At 59.2% G+C, this 23777-nt stretch overlaps 1 protein-coding gene across 1 annotated transcript in view; it reads right to left on the bottom strand.

Annotated features, from left to right (window-relative positions):
- PSTPIP1 (proline-serine-threonine phosphatase interacting protein 1) overlaps nucleotides 1-23777 on the bottom strand; it is a 39075-nt gene that overhangs the window by 5462 nt on the left and 9836 nt on the right. The window contains exons 2-8 of the mRNA XM_055319954.1: nucleotides 14905-15005; nucleotides 14605-14679; nucleotides 9406-9440; nucleotides 9150-9256; nucleotides 7575-7637; nucleotides 7173-7271; nucleotides 6384-6429 (exon numbers count right to left, since the gene is read on the bottom strand). Of these exons, the coding sequence (XP_055175929.1) occupies nucleotides 6384-6429; nucleotides 7173-7271; nucleotides 7575-7637; nucleotides 9150-9256; nucleotides 9406-9440; nucleotides 14605-14679; nucleotides 14905-15005 (526 nt within the window). The remainder of the gene's footprint in view (nucleotides 1-6383; nucleotides 6430-7172; nucleotides 7272-7574; nucleotides 7638-9149; nucleotides 9257-9405; nucleotides 9441-14604; nucleotides 14680-14904; nucleotides 15006-23777) is intronic.

The raw sequence follows: 23777 nt of genomic DNA, 5'->3' as shown, positions 1-23777 counted from the left end.
GGATGAATTCAGAACCTCAATAAAGAGATAGAAAATATTAAAAACAAAACAAGCAGAGCTGAAAAATATAACTAGGAAAAATAAAAGACAAAAACCTAAAGGGTGCCTGGCTGGCTCAGTTAGAAGCAGGCAACTCTTGATCTCAGGGTTGTGAGTTTGAGCCCCACGTTGGGTGTAGAGATTTAAAAAACAACAACAATAAACAACCCTAAAACCAAGAATACTCTACTTAGCATGAGTATCATTCACAATTGAGATAAAGAATTTCTCAAAGTAAAGTTAAAGTAGTTCATCATCACAAAACTGACCTTACAAGAAATGTTAAATGGACTTCTTTAAATGGAAAAGAAAAGGCCAAACTAGATGTAAAATTATGAAAGGGAAGAAATGTCACCAGTAAAAGCAGACATATTGTAAAAATAATAGGTCAGTCACTTATCAATCTAGTATGAAAGTTTAAAGACAGAAGTAGTAAAACCAATTATAGGTATAAAAATTAAGGAATATGCAAAATAAAAAGATGTAAAATATGACATCATATGCATAAAAAGTAGGGAAGGAATAAAAATATAGAGCTTTTAGAATGTGTTGGAACTTAAGCGACCATCAACAAAAAATAAACTGCTGTATACACAGAGTATCATATATGAACCTCATAACAACCACAAACCGAAAACCTGATAATAGATACACAAAAAAATAAAAATCCAGGTATAACATTAAAGAAAGTTATCAAATCACAAAGGAAAAGAGCAAGAGAACTACAAAAACAACCAGAAAACAGCAAGATGTCAATAAACACATGCCTATCAATAATAACTTTAAATAGAAATGGACTGGGCAGCCCAGGTGGCTCAGTGGTTTAGCACTCCTTCAGCCCAGGGCCTGATCCTGGAGACCCAGGATCGAGTCCCACGTCGGGCTCCCTGCGTGGATTCTGCTTCTCCCTCTGCCTGTGTCTCTGCCTCCCTCTCTGTGTCTCTCATGAATAAATAAATAAAATCATAAATAAATAAATAAATAAATAAATAAATAAATGAATGAATAAATAAATAAATAAATAAATAAATAAATAAATAATAAAATGGACTAAATGCTCCAATCAAAAGACATAGGGTAAATAAATAAATAAATAAATGAAAAAAGACATAGGGTGACTGAATGGATAAAAAATAAGACCCATCCAGGGGCTCAGTCAGTTGAGCATCTGATTCTTGATTTCGGCTCAGGTCCTGATCTCAGGCTCGTGGGAGCAAGCCCAGCACCGGGAGCTGCACTCCTCAGAGTCTGCTTGTCCCTCACCCTCTGCTCCACCACTGCCCCCACCACCCCACTCTCACTTACTCTAATAAATAAAATCTTTTTTTAAAAAAGTAAGGCCCATCTATATGCTGCCTGCAAGAGACTCACCTCAGACCTAAAGACATATACGGGTCGAAAGTGAAGGGATGGAAAAAGATATTCCATGCAAATGGAAGCAACAGCAACAAAGCTGGGGTCAAACTACAGCTATCAAGCAAAATGGACTTTTTTAAAAGACTGTAATAAGAGACAAAGATGGGCATTACACAATGATAAAGGGATCAGTCCAGTAAAAGGAGATAACAGTTGTAAATATCCATGCACCCAATGTAGGGTAACTTAATATATAAAGCAAATAATAACAAACACAAAGGGAGAGATCGACAGTAATACCATATTAGGAGACTAACGCTCCACTGACATCAATGCATAGATCATCTAGGCAGAAAATCAGGAAACAATGTCTTTGACACCTTAGACTGCATGAACTTAGATATGTAGAGAAGATCCCACCTCAAAACATCAGGATACAAATTCTTTTCAAGTGCACATGGAACATTCTCCAGAATAGATCACATGTTAGATCCACAAAACAAGTCTCAGTAAATTTAAGAATATTGAGATACTATCAAACGTCCTTTCTGATCACAACAGCATGAAACTAGAAATCAGTTACACGGAAAAAAAAAAACTGAAAAAAAAAAAGAAAAAATACACGGAGACTGAACAACATGCTACTAAACAACCAATGAGTCAATGAGGAATTCAAAAAGGAAACCAAAGAATACCTGCAGATGAACGAAAATGGAAACTTAACATTTCAGAATCTCTGAGAGGTGGCAAAAGCAATTCTAAGAGGGAGGTTTATACCAATACAGGCCTGCCTCAAGAAACAGGAAAACCCCCAAATGAACAATCTGATCTTACATCTAAAGGAACTAGAAAAACAACAAACCCCAAGGTTGGTAGAAGGAAGGAAATAATAAAGATTAGAGTGGAAATAAATGAAATAGAGACCAGAAACAACAACAACCCAAAAAGGATCAATAAAACTAAGAGCTAATTCTTTGAAAAGATACACAAAATTGATAAACCTTCAGCCAGACTCATCAGGACCAAAAGAAAGAGGATTCAGATAAAATCAGAAATGAAAGAGGAGAAGTTGCAACTGACACCAAAAAAATACAAAGGATTGTAAGAGACTACTGAAATAATGGATGCAGAAAAGCTATTTGACAACACTCAACATTCATTCATGACAAAAACTCTCAATAAGTGAGTTTAGAGGGAACATACTTAAACATAATAAAGGCCATCAATGACAAATCATAGCTAACACCATATTCAGTAGTGAAAAGGTGAAAGCTTTGCCTGTTAAGATCAGGAACGAAACAAGGATGTCCATTCTTACCATTTTTACTCAGCAATCAGCAAAGAAAAAGACATATCCAAATTAGTAAGGAAGAAGTAAAACTCACTATTTGTGGATGACATGACACTATATATAGAAAACTCTAAAGCGGGGATCCCTGGGTGGCTCAGTGGTTTGACGCCTGCCTTTGGCCCAGGGCGTGATCCTGGAGTCCCAGGATCGAGTCCTGCGTCGGGCTCCTGGCATGGAGCCTGCTTCTCCCTCTGCCTATGTCTCTACCTCTCTCTCTCTCTCTCTCTCTCTCTCTCTCTCTCTCTATCATAAATAAATTAAAAAAAAATAAAACCCTAAAGCTTCCACCAAAAAACTATGAAAACTAATAAGTGAACTCAGTAAAGTTGCAGTATACAAAACACCAATAATGAACTAGTGAAAAGAGAAATTAAGAAACAATCCCATGGGAAAAAAAAAAAAAAGAAAGAAAGAAACAATCCCATGGGCAGCCCAGGTGGCTCAGCAGTTTAGCACTGCGTTCAGCCCAGGGCATGACCCTGGGGTCCCGGGATTGAGTCCCACGTGGGGCTCCCTGAGTGGAGCCTGCTTCTCCCTCTGCCTGTGTCTCTGCCTCTCTCTTTGTGTCTCTCATGAATAAATACATAAATAAAATCTTAAAATAAAAGGAAACAATCCCATTTATAATTGCACCAAAAAGAATAAAATACCTAGGAATAAATTAAGGAAATGAAAGACCTATACTCTGTGGGCCTTGATGAAAGAAATTGAAGACGACACAAATAAATGGAAAGGTATACCATGCTCATGGATTGGAATAATTAATATTGTTACAAGGCGGGGATCCCTGGGTGGCGCAGTGGTTTGGCGCCTGCCTTTGGCCCAGGGCGCGATCCTGGAGACCCTGGATCGAATCCCACATCGGGCTCCCGGTGCATGGAGCCTGCTTCTCCCTCTGCCTGTGTCTCTGCCTCTCTCTCTCTCTCTGTGATTATCATAAATAAATAAAAATTAAAAAAAAATTAAAAAAAAAATATTGTTACAAGGCCCACACTACCCTAAGAAATTTACAGATTCAATACAATTCCTATCAAAACACCAACAATACTTTTTCACAGAACTAGAACAAATCCTAAAATTTGTATGGAACCATGAAAGACCTTGAACAGGCAAAGCAATCTTGAGAAGGAAGAACAAAGCTGGAGGTATTACAATTCCAAGTTTCAAACTTTATTACAAAGCTGTAGTAATCAGGCAGCCCAGGTGGCTCAGCGGTTTAGCACCGCCTTCAACCCCAGGTGTGATCCTGGAGACCCGGGATCGAGTCCCACGTCGGGCTCCCTGCATGGAGCCTGCTTCTCCCTCTGCCTGTGTCTCTGCCTCTCTCTCTCTCTCTCTCTCTCTCTCTCTCATGAATAAATTAATAAAATCTTTTAAAAAATTATAAATAAATAAAAAAACAAAGCTGTAGTAATCAAAACACGTACTGGCACAGAAACAGATCCTTTGGGCAATGGAACAGAATAGAAAGCCCAGAGACAAACCCATGCTTCTATGGTCAATTAATATATGACAAAGGAGGCAAGACTATACAATGGGGGAAAAGACAGTCTCTTCAATAAATGACATTGGAAAAACTGAGAACTACATCCAAAATAATGAAACCAGACCACTTCCTTATACCATACACAAAAACAAACCCAAAATGGATTAAAGACCTAATTTTGAGATCTGAAACCATAAAGTCCTAAAAGAAAACGTAGGCAGTAAATCCTTGGATGTCACCTTAGCGATATTTTCTGGATCTGTTCCTTCAGTCAAAGGAAGGAAACAAAAGCAAAAATAAACAATTGGAACTACATCAAACCAAAAAGCTTTTCCAAAGCAAAGAAAACCATCAACAAAATGAAAAAGACGACCAACTGAATGGGAGAAGATAAGGGGGTAATATTCAAAATATAGGGGATCCCTGGGTGGCTCAGCGATTTAGTGGCTGCCGTTGGCCCAGGGCACGATCCTGGAGACCCGGGATCAAGTCCCACGTTGGGCTCCCTGCATGGGGCCTGCTTCTCCCTCTGCCTGTGCCTCTGCCCCCTGCCTCTCATTATGTCTATCATAAATAAATAAATAAATAAATAAATAAATAAATAAATAAATAAATAAATCTTTAAAAAATATTCAAAATATATAGAGAACTCATATAACTCAACATTAAAAAAAAAAAGAAACAATCTGGGGGCACCTCAGTGGCACAGTCAGTTAAGCATCTGACTCTTGGTTTCAGCTCAGGTCATGATCTCAGGGTTATGGGATCAAGCCCCAAGCTGGGCCCTGCACTCAGCAGGGGGTCTGCTTGGCCTCTCTGTCCACCTCCCACCACACGTTCTCCCTCCCTCTGGCTCTCTCTCTCAAATAAATAACTAAAGCTTAAAAAGAAGAAGAAGAAGAAGAAGAAGAAGAAGAAGAAGAAGAAGAAGAAGAAGAAGAAGAAGAAGAACCAATCTGATTAAAGAATAAGAAGACCTGAACAGGCATTTTTCCAAAAATGACACCCAGATGGCCAACAGACACGTGAAGAGATGCACAACGTCACTCATCATCAGAGAAATGCAAGTCAAAACCAGTGAGCTATCGCTCTATACCAGTCAAAATGGCAAAATGGTAAGTATCAAAAAGACAAGAAACAAGTGCTGGTGAGGATGTGAAGGGAGGGACACCCTCCTGCACTCTCGGTGAGAATGCAAAGTGGCACAGCCACTGTGGAACATGGTATGGAGCTTCCTCAAAACATTAGGAGCAGAAATACCGTGCAATCCAGTAATTCCACATTCGGGTATTTACCTGAAGAAAATGAAACCACTAGTTGGAAAAGATCCACACACCCCTATGTTCCCTGCAGCACTATCTATACAACAGCCAAGATGTGGGGGCAGCCCGAATGTCCACTGGCTGACGAGCGGTGAAGAAGTGGGATGGAATATTACTCAGCCATAGAGGAGAATGGAATCTTGTCATTTACGACAACATGGATGGGCCTAGAGGGTGTGATGTCAAGTGAAATAAGTCAGAGAAAGAGAAATGCTGTATGGTTCCACGATGTGTGTGAAATCTAAAAAAATAAACAACAACAACAACAACAAAAAAAACAGAAGCAGAGCCATAAAAATAGAGAACAAACTGGTGGTTTCCTGGGGGCGAGGGCGGGGGAAGATGTGCCCGGTGGGCGAAGGGGATCCCGAGGCGCAGCTCCCGTGTGTAGGATCCAGGAGGGGCTGCCTGGGGAATGGCCAGCGATCTCGGAACGACGCTGCTCGGTGACGGTGATGGAAACCGCGGATATGGAGGGGAGCGTCTCGTGACACTTATGACAGTCTAGTCACTAGGTCGCACACCCAAAATGAGCACAACATCATATGACAACTACACTCCAATTAAAAACTCAGGGTTGAAAAAATAAATAAATAAAAAATAAAAACTCAGGGTTGTTAGGGGGAGTGGCCGAAACACGCCGGGCACCAAGAGCAGTCCTGACAAACGGGAGGACGTGAGCTTGGGTTTTACTGGCAGGATCACAGGAGAGTGGCGGGCGCATACCTCCAGGTAGTCGTGTGCCTGTGTGTGTCCCCAGGGTGAGGATTGGGGGGGGCGGGGGGGACGGGCCACTGTCCCGGGTCGGGGGAAGGGCAGGGCCGCGTACCTGCCTCCAGGGCTGAGTCCTTGCACTGCTTGGCCTTGTTCTGGCTCTGGGGAGACACAGGGGAGCAGGGCTGAGCTGGGCACCCTATGGGGTCCCCGCCCCCGGGGGTTCTGAGGTCTGCTGTCCCACTCTCCTGGGCCCCCGGGAGGACACCGGGAGCCGGCCATGGGCAGGTCCCGCCGCTCACTCCAGCCTTGCCCACCAGCGACCACAACCAGAGAGGGTCCAATAAAGAAACTAAACACAGAAGCGCGTAGCCCATGTGTGTGAAGGCGGATGCGAGGAGCTGGGGGAGGGTGGCCTGGCGCTGCCCTTGGGCCCTCAACCCGCTGCCCTAATTCAGCCCCAGCCCCCTGCCCTCTGGGCCGGGCTTTCCCTTCCGGGCACTGGGCACGTCCGCCCTTGGGCCCCGGTGTCCCTGACGCCCCCCCAACCCAGAGGCCCAAGCAGTGGGTGCCGGGCTCCGGATGAGCTGGTGTACGTCCTCTCTTCACGGCCCCTGGCTCCGAGACCTCGGCCAGTCACTCACCGTGTCCGGACCTCAGTTTCCCCTCTGTGGCATGGGTGTACTGAGCCCCTCTCCAAAGGCTACGTGGGGGCCAGCTGGCTGTCCGCCCAAGGCCTCAGATTCTCGGAAACCCGGTTCACAGCTAGGGACACGGTGGTTCAGGGGCGCTGAGCAGGTGCCCCAGATGCTGACCTTCCTGGGGTGTCCGTGGCACCCCTCCCTCCCGTCCTCACCCTGCTGCAGCCCCGGGGACAGCGCTCGGCCTCAGCGGCCCCACGCACCTTCTCCACCTGCTTCTGGGGCCCATTGGTGCTAATGCGCTCGAACACCTGCTCCGCGTCATCAGCGTCCCGGCACTTCTGCTCATACGACTTCTTGGACTGGGGGCGAGGAGAGGCGAGGGGGGCCCAGACTGAGGCTCCCTTCTCCCTGGCGGGCCCGTGGGTGGGGTGCAGGCCTCCTCCCGGGGCGGAGCAGGGGGGGCATTGCTCGCCCTTCCCCTGGGGACACGGCCCCGTCCTCGCATCAGGCCCCAGCACCCCCGGCCGCGCCTGCATCCTCATCCCTGCGCAGGGAGGCCTCTCCCGCCCTGGAGCCCTTGGGGACCCGGCGCCCCGTCTGCGTCTGCACCCCGGCCCCGTGGACCCCAGGGCTTCCCTCGGGGCCAGTCCCCTCACACTCACATCCATGGCCTTCTTGTACAGGGACAGCTTGCTCTTGTGGACCCGGTCCATGACGGCCTCGTACTGCAGGGGACGCGAGGCTCTGAGCAGGGGCCCTAGCCGGGGTGGCCCAGGGGAGGCCCAGCAGCCCCCTGCCCCCCCTCCCACCGCCCCACTCGTCCACGGTCCTGCCCCGGACGGAAGCCCAGGGCCCGGGGCGCGGTGTGGCCGTCTGGCCGCTGTGGTGTGGACCCCGTGGGGACTCGGGCCCCCTGCCCAGCACGCCGGGCTCACTCGCGGGCCCTCGGGCCCCACGAAGCGCCCGCCCGTGTCCTGCGCGCAGCCGTGGCCGTGCACCCAGGTGGGCGCTCGCGTCCCCGGACGCCTGTCCCCATGGGCACCCGGGCTACTGCCCCTCGGGGCTTCCGTTCGGGCAGACAAGGACCCTCAGCCTCAGACACTGGGCCGCGGGGTGCAGGACCAGGCTGCTTGCTTGGGGTCGGGCCGCAGGCTGCCCCTCCCGGCGCCCACGCGGGCCCTGCTGTGCCCTGGGCGGCCTCGCGGCTCCGACCCCGGGCTCCAGCGTGCTCTTGGGCTCCACGGCGTCTGCAGCCCTCACAGCCCCTCTGGCCACAAGAAGACCCCAAAGAGGCAGGTGGGGGCCCGGCTGCGCTGGTGGGGGCTCTGCCCGCTGCAGGCAGGCCCGGTCGGGGGTGCCGCTGCCCGGACCCTGAGGCGCCTCAGGGCCCTGGAGGCCGCTGACCCAGGCCGCATGCAAGCCCAAACGCCACTGGCAGCCGGGGACAGGGCCCGGCCACACTGCACAGAGGGTCCAGCGCAGAGACCGAGGGGCCAAAGCCCGGTCCCACAGCGTGGGGGGCAGGCATAGCAGCTGGCCTGCGACAGGGGACCGAGGCCCCCCAGGAGCCCCCAGGCCCTTCCCCTTCACGGCTCAGCTGGGTGGACTTCCCCGTCTTCAGGCCTCCGGACAGTTCGCAAGGGTCCTTCATCCCCGGCGACAGGTGCCGCGTGTGCCCTGCACCTTCGTCACGACAGCCGCGACGGGCTGAGCAGGGGGCCCCGCCGCCTTCCCAGCTGCCACTAGCGCGGCCAGAGCCTCAGCCTGGGAGGGAGCTGAGGCCCCAAGGGCACCCCGCCCCTGCTGCCCCAGACTCTGCTTGCACACCTCCCGTGACAGGGACCTCACTTCCTTGCCAGGCCTTCCCAAGGGTGAAAGGACCGGTGGGTGTCGGGGAAGCCGGACACCCCCAGCGCCCCCTCCGCCCGGGCGGCCTGCAGAGCGGCTGCCACCACCTGCCCTTCTCCCGACAAGCAGCCCTGACTCTTGCGGCTCGGGACCGGTTTCTGGTGACTCCAAATCAGGACGCCTCCTTTGGGTCCCCCCAGACTTCAGGGACCCTCCGGCCTGCTGTGCAGCATAATCAAAAAGGCCAATGGCTCTCCTTCCTCTCCTTCCTCCGGCCTGAGCCGCTCAGGGGAGGCCCAGCCCCCGTGCCCTCGGGCCCCTCCCCGCCATGTCCCCCACCGTGCCCCCCGCCGTGCCCCCTGCCGTGCCCCCGGGTGGCCCGGCCTCACCTTCTTCCTCTGCTCCTTCTGTCTCTCGCGGAACTCCTCGAGGCCCCGCAGCTCCTCACGCAGGGCCAGGGCCAGCTGGATGTGGGAGCTGCCCACGTTCTCCATTTCTGGGGGCAAGCACGTGGCGTGGGGCCTCCGCCCGGAGCCACCCCCCACCAGCCGCCTGGCACCCCTCTACCTCCATCTGTGGGGACGGGGGTGTTCCCAGAAGGTCCTGGCCCCCCGCAGCCTGGGGTTGGGGACACGCAGGACTTACGCTGCTTCAGGCACTCGAAGGAGGCCCGCAGGGAGCTGAAAGCAGAGAGGCTGGCGTCGGGTCGGCAGGGCCAGAGTCACAGTCACCCCACGCCCGGGCCCGGGGACCTCGCCCGTGGTGGGCGGGCTGGAGGTCACACATGCATGGGTCTCGAGTCGAGGGCCCTCGGCCGGGCCAGACAGTGACCGCTCAGAACCAGGCTGAGATCTCTTTGGGAAAAAGGAGGCCACTGCATCCGGGCCGTGGCCAGTGCCCCCCCCCCCCCCGTTGAGCCACCTCCAGCCCAGCATCCAGCTGCTCCACCTGGGTGCAGGCAGGCAGGCGGCCGGCCTGGGGGAGGCGGCAGAAGAGGCAGCAGGCGGCTGAGCAGTGGGGGTACTCAGGGAGCCCGGGATGTGCAGGCCCGACGGCGCCCTGGCTGGGCCGCTGGGTGACGGGGGTGCGGCTCCCAAGGGCTGGGCGGGCGCTGGGGGCACTGGGGGCACTGAGGAGGGCGCTGGAGGGAAGCTGGGGCACCGGGCTGCCGGGCGGCAGGGAAGGACGCGCCGTTACATCGCAGCCCCGATGACCGCGGAACGCTTTGGACGTAGGTGTGAGCCGCGCGGTGTGTGGGACACACTCACACGTGAAAGGCTCCTGCTCTTCATCTGGGATTTGATTCCCTGGGCCCCACTGCGGGGACGGCCCCCAGGAGCCCCAAAGAGGGAAGGGTGTGGGGTCCCCTGCTGGGTCGTGGGGAACCCGAGGGACCAGCATCTCCCTGGGCCCGGTGGGGAGGGAGGCGTGTGGGTCCGGGTGGCGGGCGTCGTGGACACGGCCCCAGTGGGGCGAGGAGGGTGACTGGCCATCGCAGCCCAGGCGCAGCAGGGCCTGGAAGCTCCCCTCCCCCTCTCCCTGCCCCTCCCCCCTCCCTGTCCCCTACCCGGCTCCTGTCCTCCAGCCCGCTTCTCCCCCAAGCCTTGCAGGGCAGGCTCTCTGGGGCACTGGCTCCATCTCCTCACCGGACCCTTGGGGACCCTGGGGCCAGCCTGGTGGGACCCACGGGGACCCGGCGGAGAAGGCAGAGGGTGGGGCAGGGGCAGAGGCCGCCCTGCACCCAGGAGGCGTGGGCACCAGGCGCTGCACCCGCAGGGAGCCTGCGGGGCCCACCCCAGTCCTCCGGAAGCGCCCTGAGCTAACAGCCTGGCGCCCGGCTCCCCTCGGCTGGGAGAAGGGCCGGCCCAACTGCCGGGGTCCTCACAGCTCTGCGGGGAGCCCCCAGCACCCCGAGGAGGAAAACCAGCCTCGGAGGTGAGGGAAGGTGAGCCGGCAAGGACGGGGAGGAGGGGTGGCGGCCAGGGTGCCCCGGCCCTGGGAGGGCGGCGCCAACGGATGCCCTGCGGGGCTGCACCCCGGCCTCTGCACACCCACGGCTCCTGCCCTCGTGGTGCAGTGTGACCCCAGCCCGCGGTCGCCCCTGCCACCTGCCCTCCTGACCACATCCCGCCCCAGAGTCAGGCTGCCCCCACCCCCCACTCGACCCCACAGCCTGCGAACACCTCACATGCAGAGTATCCAGCTTGGACTCCTCTCCCCGCGAGCCCCTCCCGGCCGGCGCCCCGCCAGCAAGGCCTCAGCCTGCACCTGGCCGCCCGCACGACCTCGCAGACCCCACATCCGCCCCCAGGCCCTCCCCGCCGCACCCCACCATCTGGTGAACCTGTGAGCCCCCTCCCGGAGCCCGCGCCGCCTCCTCTCCTCCACCCTGAGCGCCCCTTCCTCCTGCCAGCTTGGCCTGGCACACTAGGTGGCCCCTGGCCAAGTTGGGAACCTGCTGAATGGGGCGGTGCCCACCTCCCTGCCCCCTTGTCCCCAGGCTCGTTGTCCAGGGCGACAAATCCAAAGCTTGGCAACTACCGGGGCCTTTCCGCATCCCACCCCCCAACGCTCTGTTCTTGCCCGTGGACTCGGGCCCTCCCTCCCAGGCGAGGCGACTGCGAGGAATCACAGCCTCTGGGACGGCGGGTGCTGCTCCCCACCCAACCCCCCGGCTGGATGCGGGGAGCCCCTGAGCCCGCAGCACTGCCCAGGACATCGGGCCCTGGTCCCACCCTGATGGGGCCCCCAGGTACCCCGCTGCTGGCTTCCGGGCAGCCCAGCCCTCCATCCCCACCCCCTGCCCCAGGGCCAGCTCAAGCCCCCTCTGCGGGTCTCCGGGTCGTGCGGGCCTCCGCCCCCGTGGGCCGCCCATGCCGTTGCCCTGGACTCCACAGCGTAGGGAGCGAGCGTGGACACGTCCCCGCAGCCTGCTGCCCTCCTGCCCACCTTCCTCTGGCTTCTGCCCCTGCCGCCAGCCTGGCTCATCCTCTGGGCTCAGCATCTTCCGACAGGAAGCATCTCAGGCTGGGGCAGCAGGTGAGGCGGGGGCTCGAGCCCACGGAGGGGGCGTCCGGGGGGCGCCCAGGGGGCAGGAGGCCGCCTCCAGCCCTGCCGGCCGCGCAGCTTCCGGAGCGGGACGCCCCAGAGCCCGCCTGGGACCGCGTGGCCAGCAGGACACGGACGACTGGCCAGGGGACAGCCTGGCGCCTCCCGCGGGGCTGGGAAGGGTTGGGCACCGGGCGTTGGCCCGGGGCGTGACCCTGGGGTCCCGGTATCGAGTCCTGCCTCGGGCTCCCAGTGTCGAGCCTGCTTCTCCCTCTGCCTGTGTCTCTGCCTCTCTCTGGGTCTCTCATGGATAAATAAATAACATCTTTTTTAAAAAGGAAGGAAGGAAGGGCTTGTGCGCTCAGTTCGTTCAGGGACTGGCACCTGTCTGTGCCCCAGGGCCGCACCAAGCGGTCAGTGCGCACAGGGGTGACTGTGAGGGGAGCCGGGGCGACGGGGCTCGTCTCCCTGGGTGCAGGTGGCCGGGCGGCCGGGCCCGAGGACCATGAGAGGCGCTGCGGCCCCGGGCCCCTCTGCCCTCTGCTGTCACCCGGCTTCTTCTGGGGTCGCTTAACCCCCGGATTTGTGCTCCCGTCTGCTCCTGTCCAGCCCACGCACCCCCAGCCCTCAGCCCGCCCTCCAGGGAGTTAGGGAGGTGTATCCCACGCACCTAGGACGGGGTGGTCGCGGGAGGCCGGGGCTCCCCCAAGGTCAGGCTGCCAGCCTCAGGCTGAGGAGCCAGGCCGATCCCCGGTGCGAACCCCGAACACACCTCCAGGTCTCCAAGACAATGAGGAAGCGACTGTCCTCGGGGCCACCCTTCACTCCCCCCACAGAGAGCCCTCCAGGTTGTGCTGGCACAGGGCGACCTGGACCAATTTATTTTTTTTTAATTAAAAAAAATTTTTAAGATTCTATTTATTTATTCATGAGACACACACGGAGGGGGGGGCAGAGACACAGGCAGAGGGAGAAGCAGGCTCCATGCAGGGAGCCCAACTCAGGACTCGATCTCGGGTCCCCGGGATGACGCCCTGAGCTGAAGGCAGACGCTCAGTCCCTGAGCCCCCAGGGATCCCAGGACCTGGTGAATCTAAAGCAGTAACAGTCGCACGAGACTAAGGGTTTGGGAGGACTTGTAGGAGGATGGGGCATGCATAGGCCCTGGGGAGAGGGTCCCTACAGCTCCCCCTCTTTTCATGTTATTTTTGAATTTTTGCATCCTCCAGACTCAGCCTCAGGCACCACACGTGGACGTGCCCCATAAATGCTCACTGAACAGACGAATGGGTGATGGGGGCTTCGCCCACAGGTAAACAAAGGGGCCTGTCCCAGTGATCCCAGCAAGTAGCCCCACGGCGGTTCTCACGGGGCCGGGTGTGCGCAGCCCATGCCCGCCCCATACCCACGCCCGCGCCCTGCCTGCCTGGGCAAGGCCTCCGACTTCCGTGGCGCCTGTAAGACCGCAGGACCCCCTGTTCACGGACCTGCACCCCGGCCTCGTGCTCCCTGATGTCAGGACCCCAGAGCACCTCTGGGGGCAACTCCCCTTCCGCAGCCCAGCAGGGACTCCGGGCAGTGAGACCCTGCAGGCGCACAGGGCCTTGCGCACCTGGACCGGGACCACCTGGAGCACTGCCCTGGCCGCTTCCTGGTCCTGCACTGGGACGGGCACCATCCCCGCCCCCCTTCCCGCCATCCGCCCGGCTCCCCTTCCATTTTGTTCTCCTGCTTAGGGGCTGCTCCTTCCCCATTTAGGCCCCAGTGACTCACGCGCTTCTGAGTGTGACTGTGCCTCACGCAGCTCGGCCCCAACCTGAGCTCCAGTTGCGGCCCCCCCGCCCCCAGGAGGCCCCCCCAGTCTGGGGAAGTTCTCCCGGTGCAGACCTGTGGGCCTTGAGCATCCCCACCCCTTCTGCACCTCCCTCTAGCTCTTCCTGTGTCTTCCCTGGTTCCAGTTTGGAAGCGGACACCAGTGGGGGCCCCTTGTGTCTTTAGAAGCCCCAGAGAGGGTTGTGCATTCAGGGTGCTCGGAGGGGGGACCCGGCTCCGGGCCTCAGAGCTCACGGGCTTTGGGGCCACTTTCCTTGTGCGGAGCCAGCTCCGGACGGGCTTGCCCCCGGGGCAGCAGGGGCAGGGCTCAGGGGTGCAGGCTCCACCGGCAGGGGCTCCTCCCCAGGGGACAGTCCACCATTAGCAAGTTCTCCAGCCGCCCTCCGGCTGCCACGCTCTCCCTCCCTGCCCCCCGCCCCCCGCGTCCACACACAGGGACCCAGCCTTGGGGCTGGAGAAGAGCCTTGCTTCATAGCAGCAAGCACCCTGCACGGCGCCTCCCCCAGCCAGGCCCGAGCGGAGCCCCCGGACTCCCTTACTCCTTCGAGAAGCTTGTGTTCCTGTTCTGCTCGGACTGGAGGCAACGTCGGAGAGCAGCCCGACCCGGAGCCCGGCCACGGCTCTCCCCACGAAGGCCCGGCCAAGCCAAGGCTGCGGCGGCTCAGGCGCCCGGGGCAGGGTGGTCACCTGGCTTTCGGCCTCCTGGGACTTGGGCGGGGGCCGCCTCAGCGCTGCTGGTCGGGACAGAGGGCCTCTGTCCCCCGCCCACAGCCTTCCTGGCTCCCACATAGCGGGATTGTCTCCCCACGTGGAACTGACCTGACCCCACAGCACAGTGTCCCTAAGAGAGCTGTCGCCCGGGCACTCGGCCCGCTGCACCCTTGCCGGGCAGCCCAGACCCCGTTGCGAGGCCCGGGCATGCCTGGCCAGCGAGGAGCGAGCCCGGGGCGCGGGACCTCTTACTTGATCTCCGTCTGGCCGCCTGCCTTCCGGGCGATCTGCACCAGCTCCTTGCCATACCGCTCCTCCGCTTGGGCCCTGCAACAACAAGGTGAGGCTCTGCCAGCCCACAGGTGGGGGCACTCAGCCTCCCCCTTGAGGGCAAATTCCTGCATATTTGAGGGGAGGTCAGATTATCTGTCAACCTGGGAGAGGCCTGGGGTGGGGGGTCCTGACAGCAGCGTGGCTGGGGGTGGGCTTGCACTTCCACCTGGGGGGGGGGACAGCTCGTTCCCTTCCCGCCCCGCCCCGAGCCTGGCCCACCTCTGCCTCAGCAGCTCCTCCACATCCTTGCACATCTTCCTGCCGTCCAGCAGCCTCTGCAGCAGCACCTCGTAGCCGGTGTGCGCCGTGAAGTCCCTGCACTGGAACCCGGGGCAGAGGGACGCGTGAGCGCCGCGGCTGGCCGTGCAGGCCAGGTGGGGACAGGGAACCCCCACTGCGGCCTCCGGGGAGGGGGGCTGACCTCCGTGGGCCTCCGTGCCCCCCGCAGGGACGAGCCCTCGGCTGCAGGACCCACCGGGACCAAGCCGCGTGTGAGCTCTGCGTGTGCCCTCGGAGCTCACAGCCCAGGACGCGTCAGCTCCCACATGAGACGGCCGTGGAAGGGCCACCTCCAGGGCCGGGTGGTGACAGCCCCACGCAGCTCGGCCCCAACGTGAGCTCCGGTCGCGGCCCCCCCGCCCCCAGGAGGCCCCCCCAGTCTGGGGAAGTTCTCCCGGTGCAGACCTGTGGGCCTTGAGCATCCCCACCCCTTCTGCACCTCCCTCTAGCTCTTCCTGTGTCTTCCCTGGTTCCAGTTTGGAAGCGGACACCAGTGGGGGCCCCTTGTATCTTTAGAAGCCCCAGAGAGGGTTGTGCATTCAGGGTGCTCGGAGGTGGGACCCGGCTCTGGGCCTCAGAGCTCACGGGCTCACAGTCCCAATCACCCTCTTATCTCCATCGTCCAAGTGAGCAAACTGAGGCACAGAGTGGGAGGTGTGCCCACGGCAACGCAGCCCGGCCTCGCACTCGCACCCAGGCTGTGTGGCTCGAGACCCCCCACCCCCCGCCTCTATACGTGGGACCTCCGCGGCAACAGCACCAGCGGACAGCGGTGTGCCCGCCGCTGCGCCAGGAGCTGTGGGTGGGCCCCGGTGACCTGCGCACCTGGACGCCTGGCCCCTGCCTAGCACCCCAGGCCCAGCCCTTTAGCAGGACAGGGACCAAAGGGGCATTTTGGAGAGCCCTCCTGGACACCACCGCCCTCTGCAGCCTGGCAGGATGGTCCGCCGGCCCTGGGGCTCCTGACAAATCCGACCCTCCTTCCTCACCCATCGAGCCGATTCTGAGCTGCTGGCGCTGGGAGCCAGGGAAGGAGGTACGGCTGAGGACCACGGGGGACAGAGGGTCCCCGAGGACAACCCTGCCCTAGGGGGTGGGTCTCGGAGCCAAGCTGCACACGCAGCCGACGGGCAGGGAGGGAGATGGAGCAGTGGTGGGACGCGGTGCTGGGGGCAGCGCTCCCCGCCGCTCGGCCCCAGCCGTTCCGGAGGACAGACCCCCACCCCGCCCCTCGGACGCTGGGCCAGGCCATGGCGACCTGAGGGAACCCCCGACATGCAGCACCTGGTCTGTCTTCTTTCCCGCCCCTGTGGGTCCCCAGAAGCCTCGGAGGCTGGACAACGGGTCCCCACTTGCCCGAGTACCCGCATCACGGCCCCATCTCAATCGGTGGGCACCTAAGTCGGGGGAGGCCAGTCTCGCCCACCTTAGAGCCAACAGCCGACGGCGTCGGGCCAGGCTCCCGTGAGTGGCCGCTTGCCTGTGAACCGGCCGGCAGACCACAGCTGTCCCCCCAGCCCCTGGCAGGCCGTGACCGCGGGGATGGAAAGGTCCTGGGGCCTCAGCCTCCCGGCCTCGCCCAACGGAGGCGTGCTGTGCGGGCCCCTCAGGCCGCAGGCCAGGCCATGAGGCCCAGGGAGGGGAAGGACCTGCCTCGGGAAATCCAGGCGGAGGCAGGACAGGGACAGGGCTGGCCAGGCCCTTAGTGACCCCAGAGCCTCGGGGAGAGGACGGCCGCGAGCTCGCTGGCCCCCAGCGCCCGCCCCCCAGTAGCCCCATCCTTCCTGAGGCTCCCCCCTGCAGCGGAAAGCCAGGCAGCAGCGCACCTACATGGGCCATCCGCAGGGTGCCCAGAGCTCAGGGCCCGGGGCGCAGCCGGCGCAGGAACCCCGACGGCAAGCTCTGGCCCCGGTGCCCCAGCCCAAGTGAGCCAGGGTCACAAGCAAGCAGGCTGTTCCGAGGAAGTGCCTGCTCCCGGGGTGCTCCCGGACCGCGCCCCCCCAGCTCACCCACCTCCTCCACCCCTTCCCCATCTCTCCGGCCTGACTCATCGCCCAGAGCCCGGCAGGGCTGCCCAGGCCGTGGTGGAGGAAGTGAACCCATCCACCCTTGGGTTCAGTGACCAAGCGGCCCTGCGGGTTCCCGGCCAAGGCTAGCCGCGCATCACCCCGCGGGCCCACCCTGGCCTTGCCGCCTGCACCCACCGCCTGCAGCAGGCCTCCCCTGGGCCCACATCCCCGACATTCCCCCCGGGGGGGGGCCTCCCTCTGCCTCCACCCGCAGCCTCCTGGCCTGAAACCCGCCGCAGCCTTGGTCTCAGGGAGGTTACGGGGTCTCCGGCCACACCCCGGGGGCTCCACGGCGGCGCCCTGGCCTTTTCTCCTCTTTTCTTTTTTACCATTCTATTTGTTTGAGGGAGAACAAGAGCCAGCGAGCATGACTGGGAGGAGGGGCAGGGACAGGAGGAGAAGCAAAGTCCCCGCCCAGAGGGGAGCGATGTGGGGCTGGATCCAAGGACGCAGGATCGTGACCTGAGCTGGAGGCCGACACTCTGAGCCCCCGGCGCCCCACGCAGCGGTTCTCTCACTGAACACGCCACACACCCAGGCAGGTAAGGACCGAGACAAGGCCCAATGGTACCAGGCGACTGCACTCAAGGTCTCCGGGTAAAGGCCAGCATCTGGGACGCGAGCCCAGGCCCCCCGTCCCCCGGCTCATGCACCCCCGTCAGTCGTTCGAGAGACAGACAGCTCCGATTTTCATTTTGAAGCATCAATAAACAATTTTTTTACGATGACTTTTAAAAATGATCACTCAGATTCTTTCCAGCTTAAGTCAACGTTGTATTTGGGGCTACGGTGCAGTTGCCATGGATTCGCAGAGACCAGGCCCGAGCCAGGCTGGGTCACAGGAGCTCTTCCCTGGACCAGGGCCCTGGTGGCTGTGCAGCCGCGTGGAAGCAGCCAAGCCGCGGCCCCGTGGCAGCGAGCAGTCCCCCCGGGTGGTGGCAGGTGGGGGGACGCTGCAGTGTTGTCATCCCCCCACCCCCCCACCCCCACCCCACCCCCTGCCGGGCCTCCAGGGCCTCCCTTCCCCGCGGAAGCCCAGCAGGGAAGCTCTGGGCAGGTGGCAGCGCTCTCCTGCCCCGGGGGGCGGGGGGGGGGAGTCCTGCCCGGGGACGCCCCCAGCTTCCTCCTGGGCAGCCCCACCGTGCCCCCGCAGCACAGACGGGGATTGGCCTCCCTACCCACCGCCACTTCCTCTTCCTGCCCATATCGCTCCTGGCAGCCGCAGGGACTAGACCGCAGCGACCAGGGCCCAAGCGAGCCGTCCCTGTCCGGGGGCCTGGTCTCCTCATCAAGGAAGTGGGGGCAGAGGCCGAGCCCCGGCCGACGGACGACCTGCTCCTCGGCCCAGCTCCTCGGGGCCGACTGGCTGCCAAGTCTGGGGACGTGCCTGGCCTGGGGCTCGCCGGGGCCCCTCGGGGGTCCCAGCACTGGGGTGACCCGAGGCATGAGGGCACCGCACTGCGAGGGGAACCGAGGGCAGGGCGTGAGGCCGCCCAGGTTCTGAGGGCGCGGCAGGACCTGAACCCTCTACCTCGGGTCGCCCACTCTCTGCAGCGCCCAGCAGGCGGCCGCCACCCGCACCGGGAAGTGGCTGAGGCCTCTCCTGGGGACCAAGTTAAGGGCCGTGGAAGGTGGCGGGGGACGGGACGGCACGGGGACCGGAGGGCACCAGGTGCCCAGGACAGGAAGCACTAACCCAGCGGAGCCCTGGGAGGAGCCTCACCCTTCGGCCTCTGAGCCGCACACACCCCGCCTGGGCGACCCGGAGCAGTGCCCGGGGGACGTGGCAAGCAGGGACACCCACCTGGAGGCGTGGCCAGGAGCGGGCCACTGCACAGGCTGGGCTGCAGTGAGTGATGCGGAGGCAGGGAAAGGACTGGAAAGGGCGGGAGCCCACAGTGGCGGGACCCGCGGCCTGCGCCCGCCGTCAAAAACCATCCTATGGCCTGTTACCCGCCCTCGCTGAGACCCCCCTAATGACTGACGCACCCCTGGCTCCACGCACCCTTCATCCTTTTTCTAGCCTTTTTTTTTTTAAATCCCCTTTAACCGTGGGAGAGGAGACGGGCAGCTAGACCCGCTGGTCGCAGCCCAGATGCCCGGAGCCCAACGGCAGCCGGGCAGGTGCTGGGGGCCGGGCACCGCCCATCCCCTCCCCAGTGTCACAGAAGCGCCTCTGCGGCCAGCTTCCGGCTATTCACTGTCGCTTGCTGTGCACCGAGAAACCAAAGCACGAAGACAGTTAGGAAACCAGAGGTAGTGAGCATGGAACCCTCCAGAAGGCAGCTCCCTGAGGGCGGGAAGTGGGCCTGTTTCCCCGCTGGGTCCCAGAGCCCGGCATCCGGGCGGTGAACCATCAGGCGAGGGCCAAATGCATGTCTCGGGGAGGCCCTGGGGAGGATGTGGCTTGACTGCCAGCTCCCCAGGTGTCGCATGCAGCCCATCGGCCTGCATTCTGTGACTCATCACCCAGGACCTTTACATGAGCCCGACCGATCATCCCCTCCAGTGTTATTATCGCTGTTGTACAGATAAGGAAACTGAGGCTGCGGGTGGATCAGTGAGCAGCAGCCGGGCGCTTTCCACTGCCCTACAGCTTCCACTACACAGTGGAGCTCCCCCCTACGCTTCTTAGTTAGCAAATTGAGGAAGACAAAGGACAAAGGACAAGGCCAGCCATGGCCTGGGTGACTGGCCGGCCAGATGCACCACCAGAGCCTGAAGTAAGCAAGCAGCTGCTTCCGCAGAGGATCCAGAGGCAGGTGGGCAGGGAGGGGGACAGTCCCAAGCCCAGGCCCTTGGGAAAGCGTGGAGGCAGAGGGGGTGTCTGTGGCTGGGGTCCCCAGAGGCCTGGGCTGAGCCTCTTGGGGTCAGAGAGAGCGAGGCCGCTCCGGGTCAGCACAAGGAAGGCCTTCCCAGGAGCCCCCGGGGTCCGATACCAGCGAGCTGCTGCAGGTCGGAGGGCGCCCCCACGGGGGTCTGTAAGCAGGTTAGGGATCCCGCAGGGAGGAGAAGCAGGTGCAAGTGGCCCTGACCCAAGGATTGTAGGGGTCCACACATAAACAGATAAATGTGGGGTGATCTACAGCTTTTCTCCGATGGCCCAAGGTCGGTGTCACAGGGGGACCCCCAAGAAGGCGAAGACGGACTTTTATTTTTAAAGAACAAAAGCGCATTGAATGTGGTTGGATGAGCTACACTGGACTCCGCTGGGCTGCCAGGAGCTTGAGACTAGAAAGAGGCTTCCAGGTCTCCCCCGCGCCCTCGTCTGAGGGTCCCTGTGGCCTGCAGGCACCCCGCCCCCAGGCCGAGTAGCAGCGCAGCCCCGAGGGCGGGGCCCCGAGGTGACCTTGAGCCTGCCAGCGACCTTGTCAGAGCTTCTCAGGAATCCTACAGAACCAGGGGTGGGGGCAACACTGGCTCCAGAAGAGGACCTACTGTGGGAGGGGTGGGGGCTGCAGGGTGGCCCCTGCAGCTGGTGCCACCCAACCAGCAGGGGGTCAGGGACATGACCTGCAACCAGAATCAGTCCTGCTTGAAAGTTCTTTTTTTGGGGGAGGGAAAATTGTTTTTATTTTAAAATGGTAAACAGAAATATATAATATATATGAAAGTCCTGTGCTTTACTTTTTGTCCCCCCTTTTTGAAAGTTTTGTTCTTTTAAATAACCTCCTGGAAGGAAAGTCACCGCCCCTGCACTCCCCCTTCCCCCCCCAACTTCCCCTGCACTCTCTCAACTCTTAAAGGCCCCCTGATCAGCACCCCACGCCTTCCTCCTGCTTCATGAAACCAAAGCACATAGAAAGAGTAGAGGGAGGGGGGGATGGGCAGGGCCTGCAGGTGCGAAGAGGCCCCCAGGCTGCCGCGGGGAGCTCTGAGAGGTACAGGTGAGCTCTGGGTATGCTGGAGCAGGCTTCTGTGAGGCAGCCTGAGGCTGGAGGGGAGACTCCTGAGCAGGTGCAGACCTTCCCCAGAGGGAAGGGGAAGCAGGTTCCCGCTCAGGTTCCAAGTTCAGGGGAAGCGAGCTGGGTGACATGCAAGGGTAGAGGCCAGTGCTCCAAATACCCTGTCACCTCTAATCCTCAGAAGGCCCTGGAGCGCCCCAGAGGACCACCCAGGGCTCAGCACCAGGAGGGAGCTCCTCTGTACCACCCCTACCGAGCAGCTAGAGAGGTGCCTTGATCTAGCCCTGGGTGGGGTAGGAAGCAGGTGCCAGGCGAATTGGGGAAGGGAGGAGGTGGGACACAGAGGACGGGTGAGGGAGGAAAGGAGGGGACTGAGCCACCCCAGGCCCTGAGCCCTGCAGGAGACCGACCCCTCGAGCAAACACAGGCACTGTGCACCCCCTGCCCAGGCCCGGCCACTCAGGGCTCCTTGCCGCATGGGCTTAAGCTTGTGGGTGACCAGCCAGAGACTAGAAGCTGGCACAAAGGTGCACCTGCTGTCCTTGCACATCCCATTCCCCAAGGATCACCCCTCCCACACTGCCGACACCTGCCAGGGGAGGCCCCCCAGGGGAAGTCCAGGCAGTTGAATGTGGCAAGAGCTCAGGCCCTGGGTTCTAGTCCTGCCCAGTCCCACGCACACACTCGGCGCGGCCGTGGGCAAGTCACTGAGCCTCCCAAGCACTCAGTCCCTCCTCTGTAAAATGGACATGAACCTATTGCTCCCCTCTGGGTTCTGGGGACTAAATGAAAGTACTCGGGGGAGCCCAACAAGCAGCACCTGACACTTACTAAGTTCTTGGAAAATGGTGGCCACAGTGATGAGCACATATTAAGTAAAAGAAAGAAAATAAGAAAGGAGAGCTAGGTTTGAATCCAGTAACACTTATTTGGTTGCTTCCAATCTCTCTAATGCATTTTTTTTTTATTTGTAAAATGGGATGAGCCGTTGAACCTCGTGCCCTCACAGGATTATATTTCCTTGGGACTGTGAGGTGCTCCTCCCTTGGCCTTGGGACTTGGTTGAGAGACAGAGATGGAACCTGGAGCTGCAGAGGAGCCCATTCCCATCGCCACGCTTTTCCTGAAGGCAGGGACAGACCCCTGTAGTCTCTGGAAAAGGCCTTTTGGCCTCCCCTGCCAGCCTTGGCGAGTTCTGGGGCTCCGGACGGACTCTGAGCTCTGGCTGCAAAGCTCTCCAAGCCTGGGTGCTGGCTGGGTCCTGTACCTGCAGGAGGTCTGCATGTTGGGCTCCTGGCCCCTAAGCGGCCACTAACATCGTGTTGCCACGTCTCTATTTCCTGCCCACAAAAATCAGAGGCTCAGAGAGTGGAGGGGCTCAGCGGGGCCACCCCATGAGTGGAGTAGGATCCCAGCGGGGCACCGGGCTTTAAAGGCAGCCTGACCAAGTAAGGCGCCCTCCAAGTAAGGGTTCTGTGTTGGAGACTGGGAGTCTGCCTACCCTGCCCTACGCAGCCGGTGTGCACCTGGCAGGGAGCCGCGCTGCAGGAAAATACATGTCAGGATCCCTGGGTGGCACAGCGGTTTAGCGCCTGCCTTTGGCCCAGGGCGTGATCCTGGAGACCTGGGATCGAATCCCACGTCGGGCTCCCGGTGCATGGAGCCTGCTTCTCCCTCTGCCTGTGTCTCTGCCTCTCTCTTTCTCTCTGTGTGACTATCATAAATAAATTAAAAAAAAATTAAAAAATTTAAAAAAAAAAAAAAAGGAAAATACATGTCTAAATAGAGCAAGATACCGCCCTCTAGACCCTGGGGTGCTGGGGCTCCCGACCGAGCCCTGGGCAGCCTGCGACTGTGCGCTGCTTCACCTTCCCTCTGAGCCAGCTTGAAGTCCCAGGGCTGGAAGTCCTGATTTTCAAAGGCCCCTCAGGTCCAAGCAGACCGAGGCCAGGGCAGACAGCAATTCCCCGCAGGACCTTCCTATGAGCCACTGAGGAAGCTGGCGACCCTGGCCTGTGGGCAATGCTCCCTGAGGAGTGAGAGCCAGTGGGACCTCAAGGAAGCCCAGGAAGCCGGAGGTAGGACCACTGCAGAGGACCCACCATCTGTGCGTTGGGGTCTGTGATGACTCTCATTCCGACGTGCAAGGGCGTAGAAACCGACCCTGGAATCAAAGGAACAAATGTGACTGATGCCAGGACCCAGGAAGGCCAGACCTGTAAGGAGGGTGCTCCTCCAGTGCCCAGGCTGGCGGAGCTACGGAAGGTTGGTCATAGGCTGGGCACCAGTCCAGGTTGGGCAACCTTAGGAAGGCTCAAGGCTCAGTTTCCTCACATGTAAAACGGGAACGATAAAAACCTTCCTCCCAGGACCTCCGATTGTCAGTGATCTTGAAAAAGAGCAAAGTTGGCAGACTCGTGCCTCCTGATTTCAAAACTTACTACAAACCGACCGTAATCTAAATAGTGTGGTACCATCAGGACAGACATTTGGACCGATGGGAGAGAATAGAGAGCCCAGAAACAAACACGTGATTTTTGACAAAAACGTCCGAGTCATCCAATGGGTATAGGACAGTTTCTTCAACAAATGGCGCCGGGGAACTGGATGGCCAAGTGCAGAAGAATGAAGCTGGACCCATTCCTTACACTACGTACGAAAATTAACCCAAAATGGATCAATGACCTAAATGTAAGAGCTAAAACCATAAAGCTCCGAAAAGAAAACATAGGGGAACAGCCTCAAGACACTGAATTTGGTAATGACTTCCTGGATTTGACACCAAAAGCACAGGTAACAAAAGAAAAATTAGACAAACTAGATTTTGTCAAAATGAAAG

Source organism: Nyctereutes procyonoides, unplaced genomic scaffold, assembly GCF_905146905.1.
Source record: "Nyctereutes procyonoides isolate TBG_1078 unplaced genomic scaffold, NYPRO_anot_genome, whole genome shotgun sequence".
NCBI classification, from domain to species: domain Eukaryota; kingdom Metazoa; phylum Chordata; class Mammalia; order Carnivora; family Canidae; genus Nyctereutes; species Nyctereutes procyonoides.
Note: the sequence above shows the minus strand (reverse complement) of the source record. Positions and strands in the feature narration are given on the sequence as shown.